Source organism: Ictidomys tridecemlineatus, chromosome 7 (assembly GCF_052094955.1).
Source record: "Ictidomys tridecemlineatus isolate mIctTri1 chromosome 7, mIctTri1.hap1, whole genome shotgun sequence".
In the NCBI taxonomy this organism is placed as follows: domain Eukaryota; kingdom Metazoa; phylum Chordata; class Mammalia; order Rodentia; family Sciuridae; genus Ictidomys; species Ictidomys tridecemlineatus.
The window spans coordinates 18,954,644-18,976,108 of NC_135483.1; the positions used below are offsets into that span (position 1 = coordinate 18,954,644).

The window sequence follows — 21,465 nt, forward strand, 5'->3', positions numbered from 1 at the left end:
GCATACATGTATATACATCTACACTCCACACAAGCACATATTAAAAGATAACTTTATAAAATAGAGGAGTTTATACAATTGTCCATCTATCATTACAACCCAGTTTTGGAAAACTCCCATTATACCCTTGTGATAGATCTCTCTTCCTACCCATGGCCTCAATGACAGACCTTGCAGTCTACTTTTGCCTTTTATAGAGATTTCCTAAATAAACAAATAATACATAATCTTGTCTAACTATCTATAAACTTAGCATAATATTTTCAGATCATCCCAAATTTTTCATTCCTCTTTTACTGTTGAGTATTACATTGTATTAAAAAAAATTATCTATTCGCCAATTGGTGGATATTTGCATAGTTTCCAATTCTTAGCTATTATGAATAATGCTTTTATAAACATTTGCTCACAAGTATTTATGTGAACATGTGTTCTTATTTCTCTTGGATAGATACCTAGGAATGAAAGTGCTGGGTTGGATAGGCAAGCCACACTGTTTTCTATAGTATCTGTTCTATTATACTTTCCCACCAATAATGGGTGAGATTTCTCTACATCCTCATCAACATCTGATAGTCACTGTTTTTAATTATAGTCATTCTAGTGACAGTATTGTAGTACCACATTTTAGCTGTAGTTTGCGTATCCAAAGCACATCTTTTCATGTGCTTTATTGGCCATTCATGTAACAAATGAAATATCTATTCAAGTCTGATTCACTTAAGAATAGGAATGTTTTATTATTGGGTTTTAAGAATTTTTTCATATATGTCCTTTGTCAGATAAATGATTAGAACTATTTTCTCTCAATGAATAACTTGTTTAATTTTCTTAACAGAATTTTTCAAAATGTGGACCTTTTAAATCTTGGCAGATTCTAATTTATATAATTTTTTTCCATTTCATGCATTATGTTTTTGGTATCTATGTTATTCTATTAATAAAGTAAAAAAATGTATATAGAGTCTAAAAAAATTAAATATGTATTTTTTATAAATGATATTTGATTCCTCCAGCATTATGTTGAAGAGACAACTCATTTTCCACTGACATCTTTGTATTTATTCTGTTCTTTGATCTATGTATATTCTTAATCTAATACCACCTGTCTTGAATGCTATGGCTTTATAGTCATAAAATCAGACAGTGTAAAGCCTCAAAAATTTTAAAAATCCTTTTCAATTCCATATAAATAGAGGATCCATTTATCAATTTCTATGGAAAGTTCTGCTGGAATTTTAATAGAGATGGGACTAAATATTTAATTCAATTTGGAGAACACTGTCATCTTATTAATTGTACTAGTCCGCTTCTTGCTCTGTGATAAAACACCTGAGATAATTGCCTTAAAAGATGGAAAGGTTTCTTTTGACACAGAGTTTTGGAAGTTTCAGTTCATGCTGACCCACCTCATGGCAGCCGGAAACAAAGAGAGACATGACGGAGCAAGGGTTCCAACATTCCCTTTGAAGGCTCTCACTGGGAATGACCTATCTCCAACTAGGCCCCATCTCTTACAGGTTCCACTACCTCCCAATAAACCCTGAGCTGGGGACAAAGGCTTTTAACACATGGGCCTTTCAGAAACATTCCAGATCCAAACTATAGTACTAATAATGAATTTTCCAGGCTACGAATATGGTATATCTCTCCATTTTGTACAGCCTCTTTAATTATTCTCAGTCATCTCTTATACATCTCTTGTTAGATATATTTAACAATATTTTATTTATTCCTTTCTGGTCTATTTCCTTCCTTCTATTCACTTGGATTTAGGTCTTCTAGCTTCTTGAAGTTGATAACTTAAAATTACTGATCTTAGATTTTTCTTCCATTCTATAATAAACATTTAAGATCTTCTTAATACTGCTTTTACTATTTTCCTTAAGTTTGATGTTAGATTTTATTTTTATTCAGTTAGAATAATTTTTTAGTTTCCTTTTTAATTCTTCTTTGTCCTATAGGTTATTTACAAGTATGTTAATTTCCAAATATATACAGAATATCCCAGATTTGTTGATTTCTAACTTAATTTCATTATAACTGGAGAACATACTATGCATTAGTTCTATTCTTTTATATTTACTGAGACTCATCATGAAGTAGAATATATATATATATATATGGCCCATCATAAAAAATGTTACTGACTGAAAGAATATTTTGATTCTCCCTCTAAAGTTTATTGCCAAAAATCTTTACCAGAGTGCTTTGTTTCTAAAGATGGAAATTATTTATAAATCTATGTAGTATCATTTTAACCTTATTAATTCCAGCCCATTATTTTGAAACATATATGTCATGTTATCTGAATACTAAGAAGGGGAATGCTTATCATTTCAAAACATTTCTTCAGCCTCTTTATATTGTTATTGGAACATTTGTATGGTCAAAAAACAAAAAGGCATGATTTTTCTTCAAGAGTACTTTAAACAATTTTCATTCCAAAAGAGTTACAGTTTAAAAGAAAATAAGGCAACAACAAATGCAGGATTGTAAATAAACAGAATTATAAATTATAAAATTATAAAATCATCAGACTCTATTTTCCTACCTGGGAATAAAAAACTTCCATACATGTCAAGGGCCAATATAGAAGAAAAGAATAAGTTTTAAAAATTGTTTTCAAAATATTTCTAAATGATTTAACAAAAAGGATCACGCATGGCTTTTAGACACTTTCAGAATTGGGTGGAAATTCTGATTCTTCCCTGTGTTATTAGAAAAATTTCTTACTTTCCCTGACCCTGAGTTTTCTCATTTGTAATACAAAGATTGTAAAAAATTTACATTTCAATATTGTTCTGAGAATTGGAGACAATGAATGCAAAGTATTTGGGATGGAATACATTTTCAACATTGGTAGATAATATTTTTATTACATATTTATGAGAATTTGCAGATAATCATTAAATTTTTATGACATTCATAAATGTCTCTGTGTAAATTAGACATTTTTCATTATATATTTAATTATATACCATTAAAGAAGTCTTTCTTTAGATAAGTTAGATAATTTCATTAGTTCACATTTCTTTAGTATATTTCTCATATAACAATTTCTTTTTTATTATTTATTCTTTTAAGATATACATGACAGTAGACTGTATTTTGGCATGCTGTACGTACATGGAATATAACTTCTAATTAGGATCCTATCCTGTGGTTGTACATGATGTGGAGTTACCTTAGTCATGTTCATATACAAGGATGGGAAAGTTGTGTCTGATTAATTCTATTGTCTTCTATTTTCCTCTACCTTCCCTTCCCTTCATTTCCCTTTGTCTAATCCAATGAACTTCTATTTTTCCCCTCCCTACCCTCCCTTGTTGTGGGTTAACATTCACATATCAGAGAGAACATTCAGCCTTTGGTTTTAGGGGACTGGCTTATTTCACTTAGCATGATAGTCTCCAGTTCTAGATATTTACCAGCAAATGCCATAATTGCATTCTTCTTTATGGCTGAATAATATTCCATTGTGTATATGTACCACATTTTCTTTATCCATTCATCTACTGAAGGGCATTTAGGTTGGTTCCATAGCTTAGCTATTGTAAACTGACCTGCTATAAGCACATCACTGATGTGGCTCTGTCATTGTACTATGTATAAACCAAAGAGTGGGATAATTGGGTCAAACGGTGGTCCCATTGCAAGTTTTCTAAGGAGTCTCCATACTGCTTTCCATAATGGTTGCACCAATTTACAGTCCCACCAGCAATGTATGAGTGTACCTTTTCCCCACATCCTTGCCAACATTTATTGTTACTTGTATTCTTTACAATTGCCATTCTGACTAGAGTGAGATGGAATCTCAGTGTAGTTTTAATTTGCATTTGTCTAACTGCTAGAGATGTTGAACATACAGATTTAATACAATTCCTCCTAAAATTCCAATGAGGTTCTTCTAAGAAATAGAAAAAGCAGTCATAAAATTCATTTGAAAAAATAAGAGGCCTAGAATTGCCAGAGCAGTCCTCAGAAAAAAAAAAAAAAAGTGAAGCAGGAGACACCACAATACCAGACCTTAATTACACTACAGAGCCACAGTAACAAAAACAGCATGGTGTTGGTACCTACATAGTCATGAATGGAACAGAATGGAAGATACAGAGACATATCCCCATAATACAGTTATCTCATACTAGACAAAGGCACCATAAACATACATTAGAGAAAAGATAGCCCCTTCAACAAATTGTGCTGGGAAAACTGAAATTCCACATGTAGTAGAAAGAATTTGAACTCCTTTCTCTCACCCTGCACAAAACTCAACTCAAAGTGAATCAAGAAACTAGGCATTAGACCAGAGACCCTGCACTTACTAGAAGAAAAAGTAAGCCCAACTCTCGATCCTATCAGCTTAGGAACTGATTTCCTCAATAAGATTCCTAAAGCACAAGAAGCAAAATCAAGAATCAATAAATGGGATAGTATCAAACTAAAAAGCTTCTTCACAGCAAAGGAAACAATCAAGAACTTGGAGAGCCTACAGAATGGGAGAAAATCTTTACCACCTGCACACCAGATACAGCATTAATCTTCAGGATACATAAAGAACTCAAAAAACTTCACACCACAAAACAAATAATCCAATCAATAAATGGGCAAAGGAACTGAACAAGCACTTCACCAAAGAAGAAATACAAATTGTCAAAAAATATATGAAAAAAAATGTTCATATATATAACAATTTCTGAATATATCAATAAATATCACTTTTAAAAAGCACTCTTCTGCTATTGTAATTTAAACATACTTCAAATTGATCACTGTTTATTTTAAACCATAGGAAGTTGCTGATATTTAGTGATTCTGACATATTAAAAACAACAATATCACATAGCCCAAATTAATACATTAGTACATACTTTATAAGGGATAAAACCTAAGGAACTAATAAAAACCAAGGCATGAACTTTGGCTCACATTGCATAGATGGAGTCCATTCAAAGCCTTTCCCTATTTATTGCAACAGCAGTTATTACCTGAAAATATATTGTATATTTCACTTATTTTTAAACAAACATTTCTGTAAGGCAGACACATATTTGGTATACTAATAACAAAGCTGGGTATAATACAAGAAGAGTTAATTTGCAATTTTAGATGCCATTGCAAAATGGTTCCTGAGTGAGAAAATGACTATGAATTAAAGGCCTGAAAAAATTGAGAGACCTAGCTATTTTTATGGCTATCTGGGGAAAGAAGCAAAACTGGAACCTCCACTATAAGCTCCATGAATGAAAGGACTTTGTTCTGTTTACTGCTGGGTCTAGCATATAAAACAATGCCTAGTATAGTGTAGGTGCTCAGTAAAAATATCTACTGAAAACATGAATATTTAATGCATATAAAAATGTGTTAATGCTCATTACACATACAGGTTTTTTTTAACCACAAACAGTAGCAACACCATTATACACCTTCTTTTTTCCGTGCAATATGCTTTAGTGATTGTTCCTAGCCAGTTACTACCAAAAACAATGTTGCAATAGGATTTATAATTTCTTTGCAATACCAATTTTTTATGTTATAGTATAAATTCCATGGCAAGAAGATAAAGTCTACCTCCTTGAGCAGCAACCCCAGATTACAGTATTATAAGTGATATACAATATCTGATTCATATTCAAATAATTAATGGAAGGTATGAATGACATATTGAATGAATCAGTCAATGAATGAAAGAATCAGTAGCAAAAGCACAAAGCAATAAAAACAGAAAATAGTTTTAGGAAAGAGTACAGGGTTTGGTTAGGTGACTCCGCAATATATAGTGTAACAATACAGTATAGTTGGGCATAATTCCGTAGGTTATGGAGAAACAGCTATGATTTAGGGGAATGATCTGAGATTTGATATATTATTTAGGATAGTAAGAGCTACTATTAGTGGGATAAGGGAAAGGATTTAATATTTTCTGGATGCAAGAGTTATTGAAACTTTTATACTAAAACTTAGTTTCTCTCTTTTTACAAAAGGAGTTCTATTAAAGTGATAAGCAATAAATTTCCCCTTCAGAAAGGGTTACAGGTAGAACAGAACTTAATCAGCTATCAAATTTGATTTTGTTGCTACTTCTATGATTTAAAAAAAAATACAGTAAAGTGTCAGTTTAATCAACCCTTAATGATCCAGCCTAATCAGTAATCAACAACTTGGCTTCAAAGAATATCATGTGATCTATGTCTTATTATTATTCAGAAGTTACCACTATTAATCTGTAGATTTCAAGAAGCAATAATTTAAAGAAAAAATGAAACCAAGCCACATAATATTTAATATTTTCTTCAAGTTGCAATAAAAATCATGCCAAAAAAAAAAAAAAAAAACCTGAGTAAATTCTAAATCAATAAATTGTCTTTTTTTGTTTTGTTTTAGTATTGGAGATTTGACCCAGGGGTGCTTTATCACTGAGTCACATCAACCCTTTTTATTTTTTTATTTTGAGACAGGATCTCACTAAGCTGCTTAGGACCTTGCTAAGTTGCTGAGGCTGACCTTGTACTTGTGATCCTCCTGCCTTAGCCTCCTAAGTCACTGGGACTACAGTCAACACACTTGGCTTCAATAAATTGTCTTAAAATTAAAACCTCAAAAAAAGTAGCTATTTGAAGTTGTAGAAAGTTACAAGAAAAAAATAAGAGATGGGTTATCAAGGATATACTCAATTTATTTAGATGTTAACATTCAATTTATAGTATCAAGCTTCTGTATATGCAATGCTGAGAAATGGATATTATCCCATAATTTCATGAAGCCTAAGAAAATTAACTATAATTGGCACTTAGGAAATTTATTTCTGATTTTGTTTCAGCATCTTCTAAAATCCCCAGATATACATTTTCCATGTGAGTAGGTGGGAAGGTTTAAAACTGCACTGTGGTGTAGTAACGGTTTTTCCTCCTGGAAGCCTCCCTGGAGCTACTAAGGATATGCCAGGTCACTCACTCTGGAAGTGACCTTCTCTTTACCTCACACCACTGGCTAAACAGCCTTATGATTGCTTTTTAAAATACATTCCTCACTTGACTACAAATTTCACAAAGGTCCACTCAAGATACAGTTTGACTCTCATTTTATTTCTCATACTTCTTTCAATACCTTACATAATGCAATAAATGGTATTATGATACTAATGTTAAGGATTATAATTTACTAGGGACTTCCAACATCTTTATTAAATCATCTCCTAACTTTTTCTCCACTTTTATCTAAATGTAGTTATTTCCAAAGACCCTATACTGGGTCTCTTCTATAGCTATGTTGCGTTTATGTGTCTTTTCTTTTTCAATATTCCTAATTAAATGATTAGAATTAAATGATTTAGACTTAAATGATTAATTTAATTTTTACAATAATGGTATGGATGTGTTTTTATCCCCACTTTACAGATGAGGAAATTGAAACTTGGAAAAGTTAAAGAATTGTTAATTGACAAAAATCTTTATATAAATCCTGACTTTGTGAGTTAGCAGTTCTGTAATTTCTCCAAGGACTTAAAACTGGGCCATATTATACTCTGTTGCCTTTCTAATATTCTATTATGTTCAATGAATTATTTCTCTTATAAAGTTAGAAGTGAATCACTTAATTTTTAAAGCACCTTGAACACTGCACAGCAGATGGTTAAACCATTAAATAAGTAAGTTCTAATTTCTTCAGAAAATTGACACCACAGGTTCACTTTTTTAATGCACCATATAAGTGAGCTACTGTATTTTATTTATTTGGTTCCTGAAATGTCTCTAAGAAACCAACATAATTAGCTATCTAATTAAACAAAAGTTCTGCCTTTTGATCACTGATATATTTTTAATGGTTAAAAATAATTAAATATTATATTCCAATAAAGAAATATTAACTTAATTTCAAATTTGATAAATATACTATCTGTGTTGTATGGTAAAGATAATAAAGATTTACTACTTACCACTGATTGTCTTAGGCTTTTTAGCAATATATTCTTTCCATTTTCTTGAACTAAGTTGGTTGGGAGGTGGAATAAGTATGTTACTAATTGTGCATGGCAATACAAAAAGAGCACCAACCTGGAAAAGTAGAACATATATTTATTGATTGCAGACTGGAATCCACTCTTCAAAGAGTGCCATATAACAACTTTCTCCTCATATTTCACCTATTTAACATGTATTTCTCCATCAACAACTTCATTGCAAAAAGTTAAAAACATAATGTCCCAAACAAATTAAAACAGGGAAAGGCATTCAAAACCTTGATCCTCCCTTTTCCACTTAGGTATACATCTCTGAAAACCTTGTTATTCATACTGTTTATTTTATATTCAGATGTGGGTAGAATTTCTTTGTGTATCTGCAAAATAATGAGAGACTGAGAGTTCTAGCACTAGAAAATATGTCTTACTTATCCAACCATAATTTTAGAACTTTGGATGGATTGTTGTTCTGGCTTCAAAATTACAATACATCTAAAAGCAATACAGCAACTTTTGTTCCCAGAAATCAGAGATTTAATGCTAATAGGTAAAAACCTCAGAGAAGATAATGAATTGTATCCTAGAAAACATACAGCGGTCTCAGACATATTTCTGAGCAAAGTCAATCTATTCATTGTTGTATTCCCAGGGTTGGCATACAGATGCTTTTTAAGTATTTGCTAAAAAAAAAAAAAAAATCATAATAACTTAGGTAAATTGCTTGATAAAGGACTAAATAAAACAAATTACAATTCTAAAAGCTATTTTAGAAACGCAGCTACCTCAATCAGCACATCCCAGTAAAAAACACTATTAAAAAAAATCTTTGAAAAAATTTAGGCAAGGCATTAGTCAAAAATGCAAAATTACACTTAATTGATCTAAATGGATGGATTGGTTATATAAGATATGTGACAATTTGATTTAGGTTTTTTTTAAATGCCATATGAACTTACTGTTATCTATTTTCATAATCCTACATTTGTAATTTTTCTTTAAAATGTGCAAATATTCACGGCAGGGACAAAACCAAAGTACATTAAAATCTATTTATATAAATAATGATTCTTAAAAGCAACTTTTCAAACAATACAAACATCTAGGGGAGGTATACTCTTCTTCAGATCATTTTTCTCATCTTTAAACTACATATTAAGAATGTAACTATTACACATTAGGGTGACTACATATGTAACTAAAATAAACTTCAAAAAACTAATTTTGAACATTATGCCATAAAGAAATGATAAATGTTTTAAAAGGTATATATGTTTAGATTGGGCAGGGGGGTTGTTTTGTTTTTGTAATGTTAAGACTTGAAACCAGGGATGCTCTACCACTGAGCTACATCTCCAGCCTCTTTTTTTTTTTTTTTTTTTATTTAATTTTGAGACAGGGTCTCACTAATTGTCAAGGCTAGCCTTGAACTTTTGACCCTCCTGCCTCAGACTCCTCAGTAAATTGCAGGGATTACAGGCTGTGGTACTACTATGCCTGGCACAATTAGTACTTTAATGTGCTAATTATGTTGCTATTTACTATTTTTACTTATGCATTCTTATTTAACAGGAATAAAAATAAATATTTTAGGAACACAATAGAAAGGTAAAAATAAATATGCTTTTTGTCTTTACTAAGGTAACTAGCCATCTTTTTACATCAAATACAATTTACATACTCAAGTGTTAGTAATTAAGATTAAAATATTTAGACACAGAACATAATCAAATATAAAAGATACATCTAATTTCCCAAACATTAAATCCTAATTCTTTCTTGCATAAATAAGACTTCATAGCCCAGAATATATGACAAGACTGTATGGTCCAAAAGGTCAGGGAGGCTGTAATGTGAATATGCCATATCAGGCACAGCTACAGCTTTCTCAACATCTTAGGGATGCTAAATGCAGTTCAATTAGTACCTCATAGCTCCATATAAACGTGTCATGAACCAGCAAATAAAGAATTGGTCACTCCTTTGAGATAGCCTAATTTTTATTAAACATTTGCTACAAAAATAAACATCTAAATCTCACAAGATTTAATTCCCTACCAAATAAATATGTCAGCTGTCTATACTTCATTCATAATGAACTTGGTCTCTGACAGCTTGTTCTCACCCATATACTAATCATTAAATAGCTCTAAGAGATCTGAGTGTGATCCTTTTAGGGGCTCATTTTATCTCCAGAATTTAAAGGTCAAGCAACATTTCAAAACTGTAATTCCATCATTTCAGGAGGTTCTCCCTAACAAGCAGTCACTACAGAAATCACACTTACAGCTTTGGAAATTCCTCTCTATGAAAAACATATTCCCTGGCCATAAGATTAGTGTATGTCAGATTCTAAATAATCCTAATCTTCCCTTTTCCTAAACTAAGAAAATGCAATTTACTCCAAGAAGCTTTCATTTATATTTTGGGGCTAATCAGATGGAAAGATAAATAAGCTCAGACAGACATTTACTGAGTTATTACATAAACCATTAGAACTTAAGCAACACGAAAGCTTCCCAAGCTATCTAATTGTCTCCAATACCTAACAAATAACTGATACACAATAGGCAGTGTAAAAAAAAGAAAAAAATCTATTTTTTTTTCAAAAATGTAAATGCAAATTATGACTCAATGTTAAAGAAAAATAAAGTGCTTAAAATTTAGAAATCCGTTATCTAAAGTTCATAATATGCTTCCAAATATTATCACTTGTGTTTCATTAAAGTGAGAACCGATTTATAAGGTCCTATGTACTGATAAAGTATGTCCTAACATTTCATAGCTATAGTTCAAGAAAGCAATAAAAATGACAATCTAATATAAGAAATTTAAAACAAACAACTGAAAATTTGATAATAAATAATAATAGTTTAGCTTGCACCTAAAATTAGTGTTGCCTATCTCCAATAACTATTTCAGGATTATTTTATATGTGTATTAAACAAATTATAGATATGTTTCTGACTATTACTTGAAATATTCATGCAAAGACCAGTTCATCAAATAAATGCTTTGATACATTATTCAAAACATTATTAAATTTATAGGAAAATGAGGCTGGAAGTCAAAAATTAAGTTATCATATAGTCAAGCATCTTTTTTCCCATATTTTTATTGGTGCATTATAGTTGTTACATACATATTGTTACTTTGGCCCCTATCATTCCCCAGTATTTCTAGTCAAGCATCTTAAATCCAAAATCATATATTTTTTTTAATGTATCAATTTTCTAAGGCAATTATAATCAAGATTTGATTATAGCACCATGGGGAAAAATGTTATAATTACAATAATCAGTTTCTCCCTTCAGGAGCGTTTGCTATAGTCTATTTGTTGTTAAAATGATAAGAAAATGTTATGCATATAATGGTCAATAGCTTGTGCATTAAAAATCATTTTCATAGAAACATAATAGTTGGATAAATAACCAGAAACAAATCCAAACTTTTTTTTTCTTCTTAAAAATTATACTTTCACTTTAGATACATAATTCCACTTAGAATTCTTTATATTATAGTTTTAAAAAGATTAAAAATATACTAACTCTAGTATATCATTTTATATATATATACATAGAAATATACACATATTTATATTAAAGTAGTTAATTTTAAAAAGGTTAAAAATATACCAACTCTAGCACATCATTATATGTATGTGAGTCTGTGTGTGTGCCTGTGTGTGTGTGCAGAGAAAGAGATGCACACATATCTATATTAAAATTGCTAAAATCTACTTGATATGATTGGAATTAAGGAAAAACTGAAATTTACAAATAATAATTCAGTGAAGTTTTAAAACTTTTCCTCACTTCCACCCCTGCCCTACCATAAAAAAGATAATATAGTAAATGTGAATGTCTTCCACAGAATTGAAATGAGATGTTGCCTTAAAGAGTAGGTTAACAATAATGCATTCTAAAATTTTGAAATTTTAAAACAATTGCCAGTTATGAAGTTTCTTTCTGAAATTTCTTCTAAAATCAAAACATCACTTTGTCTGCAAAGTATATTACTGTGAAAAGTCCAAATTTTTTTAACATGAATTAGGGACAAAATTATGTTCTTACATTAAAAAAAAAGTTATCAGGCAAAAATAGATTAACAAGCTATATTAATTTTTATTACACATCCTAAAATGTTAAGTATAAAAGCCAAGCACCATAAAAATTCTCTACTATACCTTGCCACACAGAGAAGAAATCTGCTCCAACAGCAACATGGAATTCTGCTTGGTGTTATTTCCTGTCAATCCTCTGTACCACAGAGTTAAAGAAATGAGGGAATAGTAACTGTGAAATAATTCTACTCTATAAAATAAGTTTGATTATTTCAACTCTACCCCAAGTTGTTTAAATTCATTAAAAATTCCTACTACAGAAATTAACAATTACTCCTTTCTTTAAAGACTGTTTTTCAGATAATTTGTTCTGAATATTTTTACTATAAACTAAGAACAAGAAATTTATATATTCCGCTGGCATGTATTTTAAAAATAAAATCAATTAAAAACAAGTAATTTGTAAAAATTTGTGAATAAAAATGTAAGAACACAGCTAGTATTCCATACCTAATCAATAATTTTTATATACAATATCCATTTCTTAAGTATATTTCTAAAAATTCTTAGAATTTTTATTATTATATAATATTTTTATTTGTGAATATATGTGATAGCATATGTATTTTTCTAAGTGTATACAAAGATACATCAGCCAACTAGTGTTTATACATCAATCATGTAAAAAATGGCAGGAAGAAAACTTGAACATTTCAAGAATATATAAATTCGTCTGCTTTTCCCCATGTATTGATAACATTCTTCCCTCTTCCCTACCTAATAAGTAATGAGTAGCAAAACTAGGAATCCTCTGCCTTTTCTGGAATCATGAATACAGTACTTAAGGATTTTCTTTTTCAAGTTGTAGAATTTTTTCTTAAAACCAGGAAAATGAAAAAAATATATTGCATATTATTAGAAAAAAAAGTTCTAATGTTTAAATGTGGGGGGGTGGAACCACAAAAACAATTTAAATTGTGCTTTTCAAACTTTTTGGGTGCCGATAACTTTTTGCATGTGAGATCTGGAAAGTCAACATTTAGAACAGCCAGCTGCTCTGGCTAACGTAGGAGAGGGCAAAGAGCCTTGTCCACTCAACTTATCTTCCAATACCACTACTCAGGAAAGCTTTCTCTTAATCCTCAGATTTTCAATGGAAAACATTTTAAAAACCACTGGCAAAAAGCAAGGATCAAACATGAGACAAATATGTCAAATGCTACCTAGCTTCTGACCTAACAGGTGCTAAGAGATAAAAGCAACATTGGTAACACATTATATCTGAAAGTACCTCCCTCAGTCACAATGCCAGGCAGGGAGGTACTGACTACATGGTTCTATACAATGATGCATGTAAAAATGAATAAAATTTTTAACAACTACCCATTGTGTAACTACCCATTACTATTCAAACTATTACCCAATCTTGAGTTACTCTATGAAACTTGCTTCTCTTTCCTTGTTATCTCAATCAGTGACATCTACATCAACATAGGGAAACATCCAATTCTTATCCAGCCTCCTCACTTCACAAGCATGTAGCAGATCATGATATTCTGTTTTACATTCTTAATACATTCTATACTTTAACCTGGCTCTCCACTGCAAAAGTTACTTTGTTAGATCAAGCTCCACGATTTTCCAAAATACTAAAAGTAGATCTAAAATTTATTTCCAGACAGGTGTAGTGGTTCAACTTATGAGGCTAAGAGAGGAGGATCCAAAGTTCTAGGTCAGCCTTGGCAACTTAGTGAGGCCTAAAGAACTTAGTGAAACCCTGTGTTAAAATTAAATAAATAAATAGGGCTGGGGATGTGGCTTAGTGGTTAAGAACCTCTGAGTTTGATCCCAGGTATCAAAATAATAATAATAATAATAGTAAAGTCGATTTCTGATTAAACTGCCCCCTGGTTTATAATCCTTCTATGGTTCCTCATCATCTTTAGAACAAAACTGAACTCCTAAATATGGCAGAGGTCTTTTAGGATTTGATCAACCTGAAAAGGCTCTCCAGCCTGATCTTTTAACAACCCCTCATCAAAACCAAACTAACAAAAACCCTTCAAAAACAACAACAAAAAATAAAAAACTACAAATAAAAACCACGTTATTTGGTACTGCCAGATGACAAACAGCTGGGTAAGGTTCTCTGATACCCTCATTTCTGTTATCTTTCTGCAGAAAGGAATCTGAAAGAAAATAACGAAAATTTTGGCAGGGGCTAACAAAATAAAATGCCATTCATTTTACAATGTTTATGAGTGGCTACTATGTATAATTTATAGCATTTACAGATTTCATCAGCAGAAAAACAGAAGTCATGGAAATGCATCCTGAATTTTAAAAAAGAGAAGTGGTTTTTGATTTTGTTTTGTTTTGGTTTTGTGGCATTGGGGTTTGATCCCAAGGATGCTCTATCACTAAGCTACAATCCCAGCCTTTTATTTTTTTATTTTGATACAGGGTCTACCTTAGTTGCCCAGGGTGATGAACTTGTGATGCTCCTGTCTCAGACTCCTGAGTTGCTGGGATTACAGACATAGACCACCATGACCTGCAGGTAGTTATTTTTAGGAAGTATTAAACATTAAGTAAAATAACAACAAAAGTAACCAAACATACACAATATGTATGTGGGGTGTTTGGACAGAGTATGGGAAAGACAGAGTTTCAGTTAATGTTACTCTGTGTGAGAGAGCAGATCTGGCCTGTATTCAGGCACAGAACAGTATAACTGCATTGAAGAAGCAAGGCTCAATGACTTCTGTATTACTTCTATAACCCTACCAACAGAAAAGAATAAACACTGAATGAAAACAAAAGTGCTTTCCTAGAAAGATTTCTGATTGGAAAAATACAGAATTCAGGATGTGAACAAAGAAGAATTTCCTTTTCCTTCCCTAGCACTTCAACAATGAGGAGTCCTACTTGTGCGTCACCACTAAAACACTGAGTACAATGAAATAAAAATAAACATATACTAAATGTTTACACCAGAATATTCTAACACAGAGAAAATGTAATCTTAAATGAACCCGCAAGTGAAAGGATACAACTCAAATTCAATGTCTGACACATAGCAGGAGGGTAGATCTGATAAATGTATCATCTGAACAAATTCTAAAGCAGGGCCATAGTAATGGAAAACCTAGAAAAGAAATTCGAATTGCTAATACTATAATTACTATGAAGAAAATAAAAGTAAACAAATTAGTGATTTGGAGTTTAAAACTTTACAAAATAGATATTAAAAAGCAACTTTTTTAAAAAAGATTGGCAACCCAAATGTAATCCTCTATTAACAGACAAGAATTTCTTCCATTTCAATTCTATATTTCAAAGTAGACAGACATGGAGACTCCTTAGTAATTAACAAGAATTTTGTTTTTTGGTTGGGGGTAGGTATCAGGGGTCAAACTCAGGGGCACTCAGTCACTGAGCCACATTCCCCAGCCTATTTTGTATTTTATTTAGAGACAAAGTCTCACCGAGTTTCTTAGTGCCTCACTTTTTGCTGTGGCTGGCTTTGATCTCACAATCCTCCTGCCTCAGCCTCCCAAACTGCTAGGATTACAGGCATGCACCACCGTGCCCAGCAAGTAACAAGAATTTTAATAAGAGAAAATAAGTATGGAAAGAAGTCTGCAGCAATGACAAGAGTTCTCAACTACTGTTATGTAATTTCAGCAGAACAGGTGATCCAAGATTGAAGAAGAAAAAAACCTACCTGTGAAGAGAGAATCTGCAGAAATGAAAAGGAGAAAAAAAAGATATTCTGGGGGAACTTGTGTTCAGTGGTCTGCCAAGATGAAAGAAAAAAAAAATTCTGGAGGAAAGACTGTAGAAATTAGACAAAGAGTGAAGGCAATAGGTGTGAATTAAGAGAGAAAGCCCCACTCACAGAAATAATATTTCAGTATTTCTTTGGGTAGGGCCTGAAACCAAATTAGAGTGGACTAGAAAAGGACAGTTATTTCAATAGCTGGAGATAAAGAAAGACAAAGAAAAGAGATTACATCCTGGAGAAATTAGTATTACATTTTAAAGGCAGAGGATGTAGCTCAGTGAGAGTGCTTGCCTAGCATGTGCAAGGCCCTGAGGTTGATCCCTAGTACTACCAAAAATAAAAAGCAGAGTGATTTCACCATATGTGATTTGTGTATGTGCGTTGTATATATGTGTAGATACATATCTTTCACTCTTTCCACATAAATATATACATATATAAAACACATAAATATGAAATACATAAACATATATTTGTGTACGTAAATATGTTTATATACAATACCTAATAGGTGATAAAGTTTCAAAAACTGGGTTTATTTACCATTAAAGCCCCTCCTCTTTCTCTCTCTTTTTTACATGCATGCATGCATGCATGCATACATGCGGGCGTGCGCGCGCGCACACACACACACACACACTCACAAAATGTGCATACATATACTGAGGGATGTTTGAATTACTGAGGAAGTTGTACCCTAAGATCATTGCAAATAGTACCTCAAAATCAGACAATTAACCCCAAATTATCATACATGAATGTTGTACTACAAAGAGAAAGTCTGAAATTATCATTCTTATTACGCTAATCTTTAACAAAGAACGTAAAATTCCTGTGAAAGGATATCATAGTAAATTTTTTATAGTAAGCAATGATAAACAATATTGGGAAATTAATTCATGTAGCAAAGTCTTAACCAAAGGCAGTTTCAGGCCTATAATGATTTAAAGTTAGGATCATCACATTTTAAAATCTATAACAATCATAGTTTCACCAACATTTAATTCATGCACTTAATGGTAAGGATTTTAAGAATTATGCAAGTGAGCACAACTTAAGCACATACATTAGTAACAATAATTCAAGATTAAAACATATTATGCGAACAAAAATATTCACAAATGAATGATAGCAAAAAAATGTTAAATACAAAATTACCTTTGGCAAAATATTCTTATCCTTTAATGGTATTGTCTTTTTGTCAAGAAAGCAATTATTTAAATTGGATGTATTAAAATTTGTAGGTGTTACTCCCTTTAAACAAAACTCAGGAAAACTAATTTCAAATCCAAACTGAAAAGAATCAAGAGAAAAAACACAAATATAGGCATCATGAATAATATTATGAAGATTAATACATCTTATTACAATGAAAAGTTAAGAGGAAATCTATGTATAAATTATTTTTGATTCCTTAGCTCAAAAGGTAGTTTCCACTTTCGTACACACCCTTCTGTTTTAACTTAAACATCAATTTTTCATGCAAACCTCCCATTGACCCTTAATTAGCCAGCAAGAGTACACTAAGCCCATTCTATGCAACCACAGGACCAGACAATCTCCTTTGCATACACTTGTTCAATATCTGGCTTCCTACCAGTCTGTAAATTATGCAAAGGCAGAAGATGTCAGTCTTACTCACTACTGGATATTAGTACAGTGCCTCACATACAGTTTTTCCTTCAATATGTGTTGCTGACAAGAAGATCAATTGTTACAGAAGTAACTGTAATGGTACTAATAATAGTAATGGCAGCAACAAAAATGACAGTAAACACTCAGTGGTTATTTTGTGCTTTAATGTAAATCTTATAAAAACCTGTGAACTGGAACTACTATGTCTGTCTTACAGAAAAGAAAGTTGGAATTATAGTGCAGACACTACAACTCTAGAATCCATGTCCTTTATCATTATAATGCCTCTTAGCTGAAAGATATTCTCCACTAAAAAAGTGATTACATTCAAGATGGAAATGTATGCTGTGGGTTTATAGACATTTAATTTCCTAGTAATAAGAAATGAATCACAAAGAAAAAACTCTGCCATTTTCTGCCTGAATTTAAATATGCAGTTTTAGAAAATGTGTACAAAAGCAATTGTCCTAGATAATCAGAGTTTCCACTCTACTACTTATCTGTATGTTTTTTCCTGTTAAGATGGTTTACCTGCAGATTAAACCTTCCTGAGATTAGAATGAACCAAGATGCAAATCAGTAAGACAGATCTGGCACATTAATTCTTACTATCTTAATTACAGCTTTTATTAAGTCACAAGTAAGTATGAATTATAAAGGGAAAAATAGTTTAATGATTATTGCCAAAAATCTTAGGAGAAATACAAGGGTTTACTCATGCTCTGATACCACCTGGAACAAGCACTGAGAAACTCCTTGTTTTAATTTTGCCTAGCTAAAAAATACATAAATTAATAGAAACACTTATTTTACAATGGAAACAACTTATAAAAACCACCATATTGTTTCATGATAAGACACCAAAATGGAATTGGAAACTTATAGAAATTTGGGAGCAAAGGAATCCAACTAACCTAGCATTCTCATTCTGTAGTTGAGAAATGGGATCTGATAAGATTAAAAGAAAATTGTTCAAAATTAGAGACCTGGTTAGTAGAAAGCAGAGATTACCCAAGATGGTACCACAGTACTGCTCTAAGCAATGTTTCTAATAGATCACACATGCAATAAAAGCAACTTGGGTAAACAACATGAATTTGACTAATGTTAAATTCTGTTTTAAAAGTGTTGTATTCTAGAATTGTAGGTTCCAAAACTTAATCACAATGACTACTTTCATTGAAACTAAATTAAATGAACTAAAGTAAAAACCAGTTCATCAGATGACTAGTCATTTATAAGGTGCTTCATTACAAATAAAATAAATAAATAAACTGCTCAATAGTAATGTGGCTAGTGGACATATCACAGATAACTGAACACTTTTATTGTCACAGAAAATTCTACAGTGTTTGTGTAAAACATCTTATAGAATACATTTAAAATAAGACTTATTTAAAGTACCTGTGTTAAAAATAAAGTTGAAAGACCTGCTTAATAATTAAGAAATCCATTTACCTTTCTTTCCCATATCTGAATCTTTCCCCTCCATAATTCCTTTGAGTCAATAGCATATCTGAGATCTTCTAAAGATATAACATGAGCAGAAAGGTATTCTACAATTTTCTGACAATTTCTAGTAAAAAAAAGATTATGATAATTAAATACACAGCTTTATGTTTTGTTTATATTTCATGGTTACAGTTTACCTATAAGACAGGCAAAATTGCAAAATTTATATCACTGGTTTTTTTTTTCCTACTAATACCATGGAATTCCTATTATTCAGTCTCTGAGTAAGATCTGTCACATATTAATTTAATGCCACATCCTCATAGACTTTCTCTATTACTAAGGATAAAGAAATAGATATTTCCCTTATGTTGCTTTAATGTGTCAAATGTATACACAGACACACAGAGCTTAACATCTGTTACCTACCTCTGAAACAGGACTATTCTAAAATTGTTCCCATGTGGCTTTGCACGAAATTTTACGATTTATCTCATTTATCTCTTGCTAGTATTCCTGTTTCTCCCCACACTTTCATGAAAAAGACCATATTTTCTCACTTTCTTAACTCATCAGCATAAATTGCTGTGCTTGACATGAAGTAAATTTCAATAAGCACTGTCTAATAATCATGAAGTTAATAAATCCAATCTGAACAGTAATTTAAGCATCAAAATTAGAATACACAATTGATCAATAGTAAAATATCATAAAAGATAGCACTGTATAATTATTTCCATACTGGCACAAAACAAAAAAAAATATGATATTACAATTGGAGTACACCTACATACATACATCATGCTGCTTGCTGGAAAACATAAGCCTATTTAAAAGTACACACTGAGTCTGGAAAATCAATGCTCAGTAGTGATTATAAGTCATCACTAATTATATTTACTAAAAACTTAAACATCCTGGGTATAATGAAAAAAAAATCTCGATTATTCTCTAGATATAACTCAAAGTAAACATAAAACTTAACCTGTCACATTAAAATAATTTTGAAATGAGGAGTATATTAAACAGAGACTAGCATGTTCGGATAACATAAACAATAATAACTATGACCAAAGAAGCTTACATTTCACAGTGTTGTGCCACTACAGTAATTTTTGCTGAATGCCATTCCCTCAAATGTTTTAATGCTCCTACAGCAGGCAAACAGTCTTTCAGCTGAAGAGGATCTTTGTCGGAGGGCAATAGTATTATGTCTATCAGTGCTCTACCTAAAAAGAGAGAAACATTTTCATAATTTTTAAATATGTTAGATCTGGAAAGTCTTAAAATAGTACCCTGAACAGTTGAATGCTAGGTTTATTGAGAAGATAAAGGAATATTTTAACTTTACTTTCCAAAATTCTTCAAAACAATACACATATTTAGGAGTTCAAAAATTTTAAATGTTCAACATTAGATTTAAAGCTAAGTTATCTCAAAATAGCTAGCATATGCTAGAAAACAATGAACTATATCATAATTACTTGTCAATTATGTAGCAGTGGTAAATTATATACATCACCTCCTGGAGATCATCAATGCTATTGTTGTACTCAACAGAGGAAAAAACCTGCTCAATCTCATTATACTTTTCTACACTTAATTTTGTTATCCAAAAGGAAATGAATTAGTTTTAAATTGTGATGCTCAAATAAATTATTTCTCTTTAAGGGACAATAAAACACTCAGGAAAACCAATTATACTGAGAACATCATTAGATTCTAAGAAGGCTAACTTCATATCAGTCTAAATTTATAAAACTATAAATTTACTGAAGGACATGAAAAATCTAAATGAAACAGAAGCCAAATAGAGAGAGATAATGAAAGTTCTTTAACTGCCCAAACAGCAATTGTGTAATATTTCAATGCATATTTTAAACCTGACATATTTCATTTAAAAAATTGAGGAGTTGGGTGCTTAGCACGTTTGCAAGGTTCTGGATTTAATCCCCAGCACACACACACACAAAAAAAAAACCCCACAAAATATGATGTTTACTTAAAATACATGCAGTTATTTTCTATGTGGGACTTTCTGCACTAAAATAAGATCTCCTTGAATATAAGGATCGGACTGTCATGCTTTATGATTTTTGGTGTCAATAAGAATTTGTTTAAAAATAGATGTGTAAAATTAATAGATTATCACTCATAGTTTTACTATTATTTTAAAAGAAATATTTACCATAGGAATTATTTGAGTAGCAAATATCCTAAATATATTAAAATGAGATTCATTTTCCAAAAATGTATTTTATATTTGTTTTTAAGGTTCATGTCTATATTATTTGTATATACCAATATACTAAGTCCTCTGCGTTGAATCTTGGATATGTGATCTGACTTCTTAAAATTCATAAAAGTATATTAGTCCTGATATTATGCACCAGTATGTAATATAAGCCCCACCTAAAAATGTGCATTAAAAAAAATCTTTAATGGTCACTATCTATGTTTTACTCCTTGTTATATACTCAGCCCCTAGAACAATGCTTGATATATAATACACACCTCATAAATATTTGCCTAGTAAAAGACCTTCAAAAATGACACGTTCAGAAAAGA

At 31.3% G+C, this 21,465-nt stretch overlaps 1 protein-coding gene across 1 annotated transcript in view; it reads right to left on the minus strand.

Annotated features, from left to right (window-relative positions):
• Mtbp (MDM2 binding protein) overlaps positions 1 to 21,465 on the minus strand; it is a 73,660-nt gene that overhangs the window by 44,690 nt on the left and 7,505 nt on the right. Inside the window, exons 6-11 of the mRNA XM_005316198.5 lie at positions 19,982 to 20,126; positions 18,904 to 19,021; positions 16,969 to 17,103; positions 15,077 to 15,171; positions 12,147 to 12,219; positions 7,940 to 8,057 (exon numbers count right to left, since the gene is read on the minus strand). Coding sequence (XP_005316255.1) covers positions 7,940 to 8,057; positions 12,147 to 12,219; positions 15,077 to 15,171; positions 16,969 to 17,103; positions 18,904 to 19,021; positions 19,982 to 20,126 — 684 coding nt within the window. The remainder of the gene's footprint in view (positions 1 to 7,939; positions 8,058 to 12,146; positions 12,220 to 15,076; positions 15,172 to 16,968; positions 17,104 to 18,903; positions 19,022 to 19,981; positions 20,127 to 21,465) is intronic.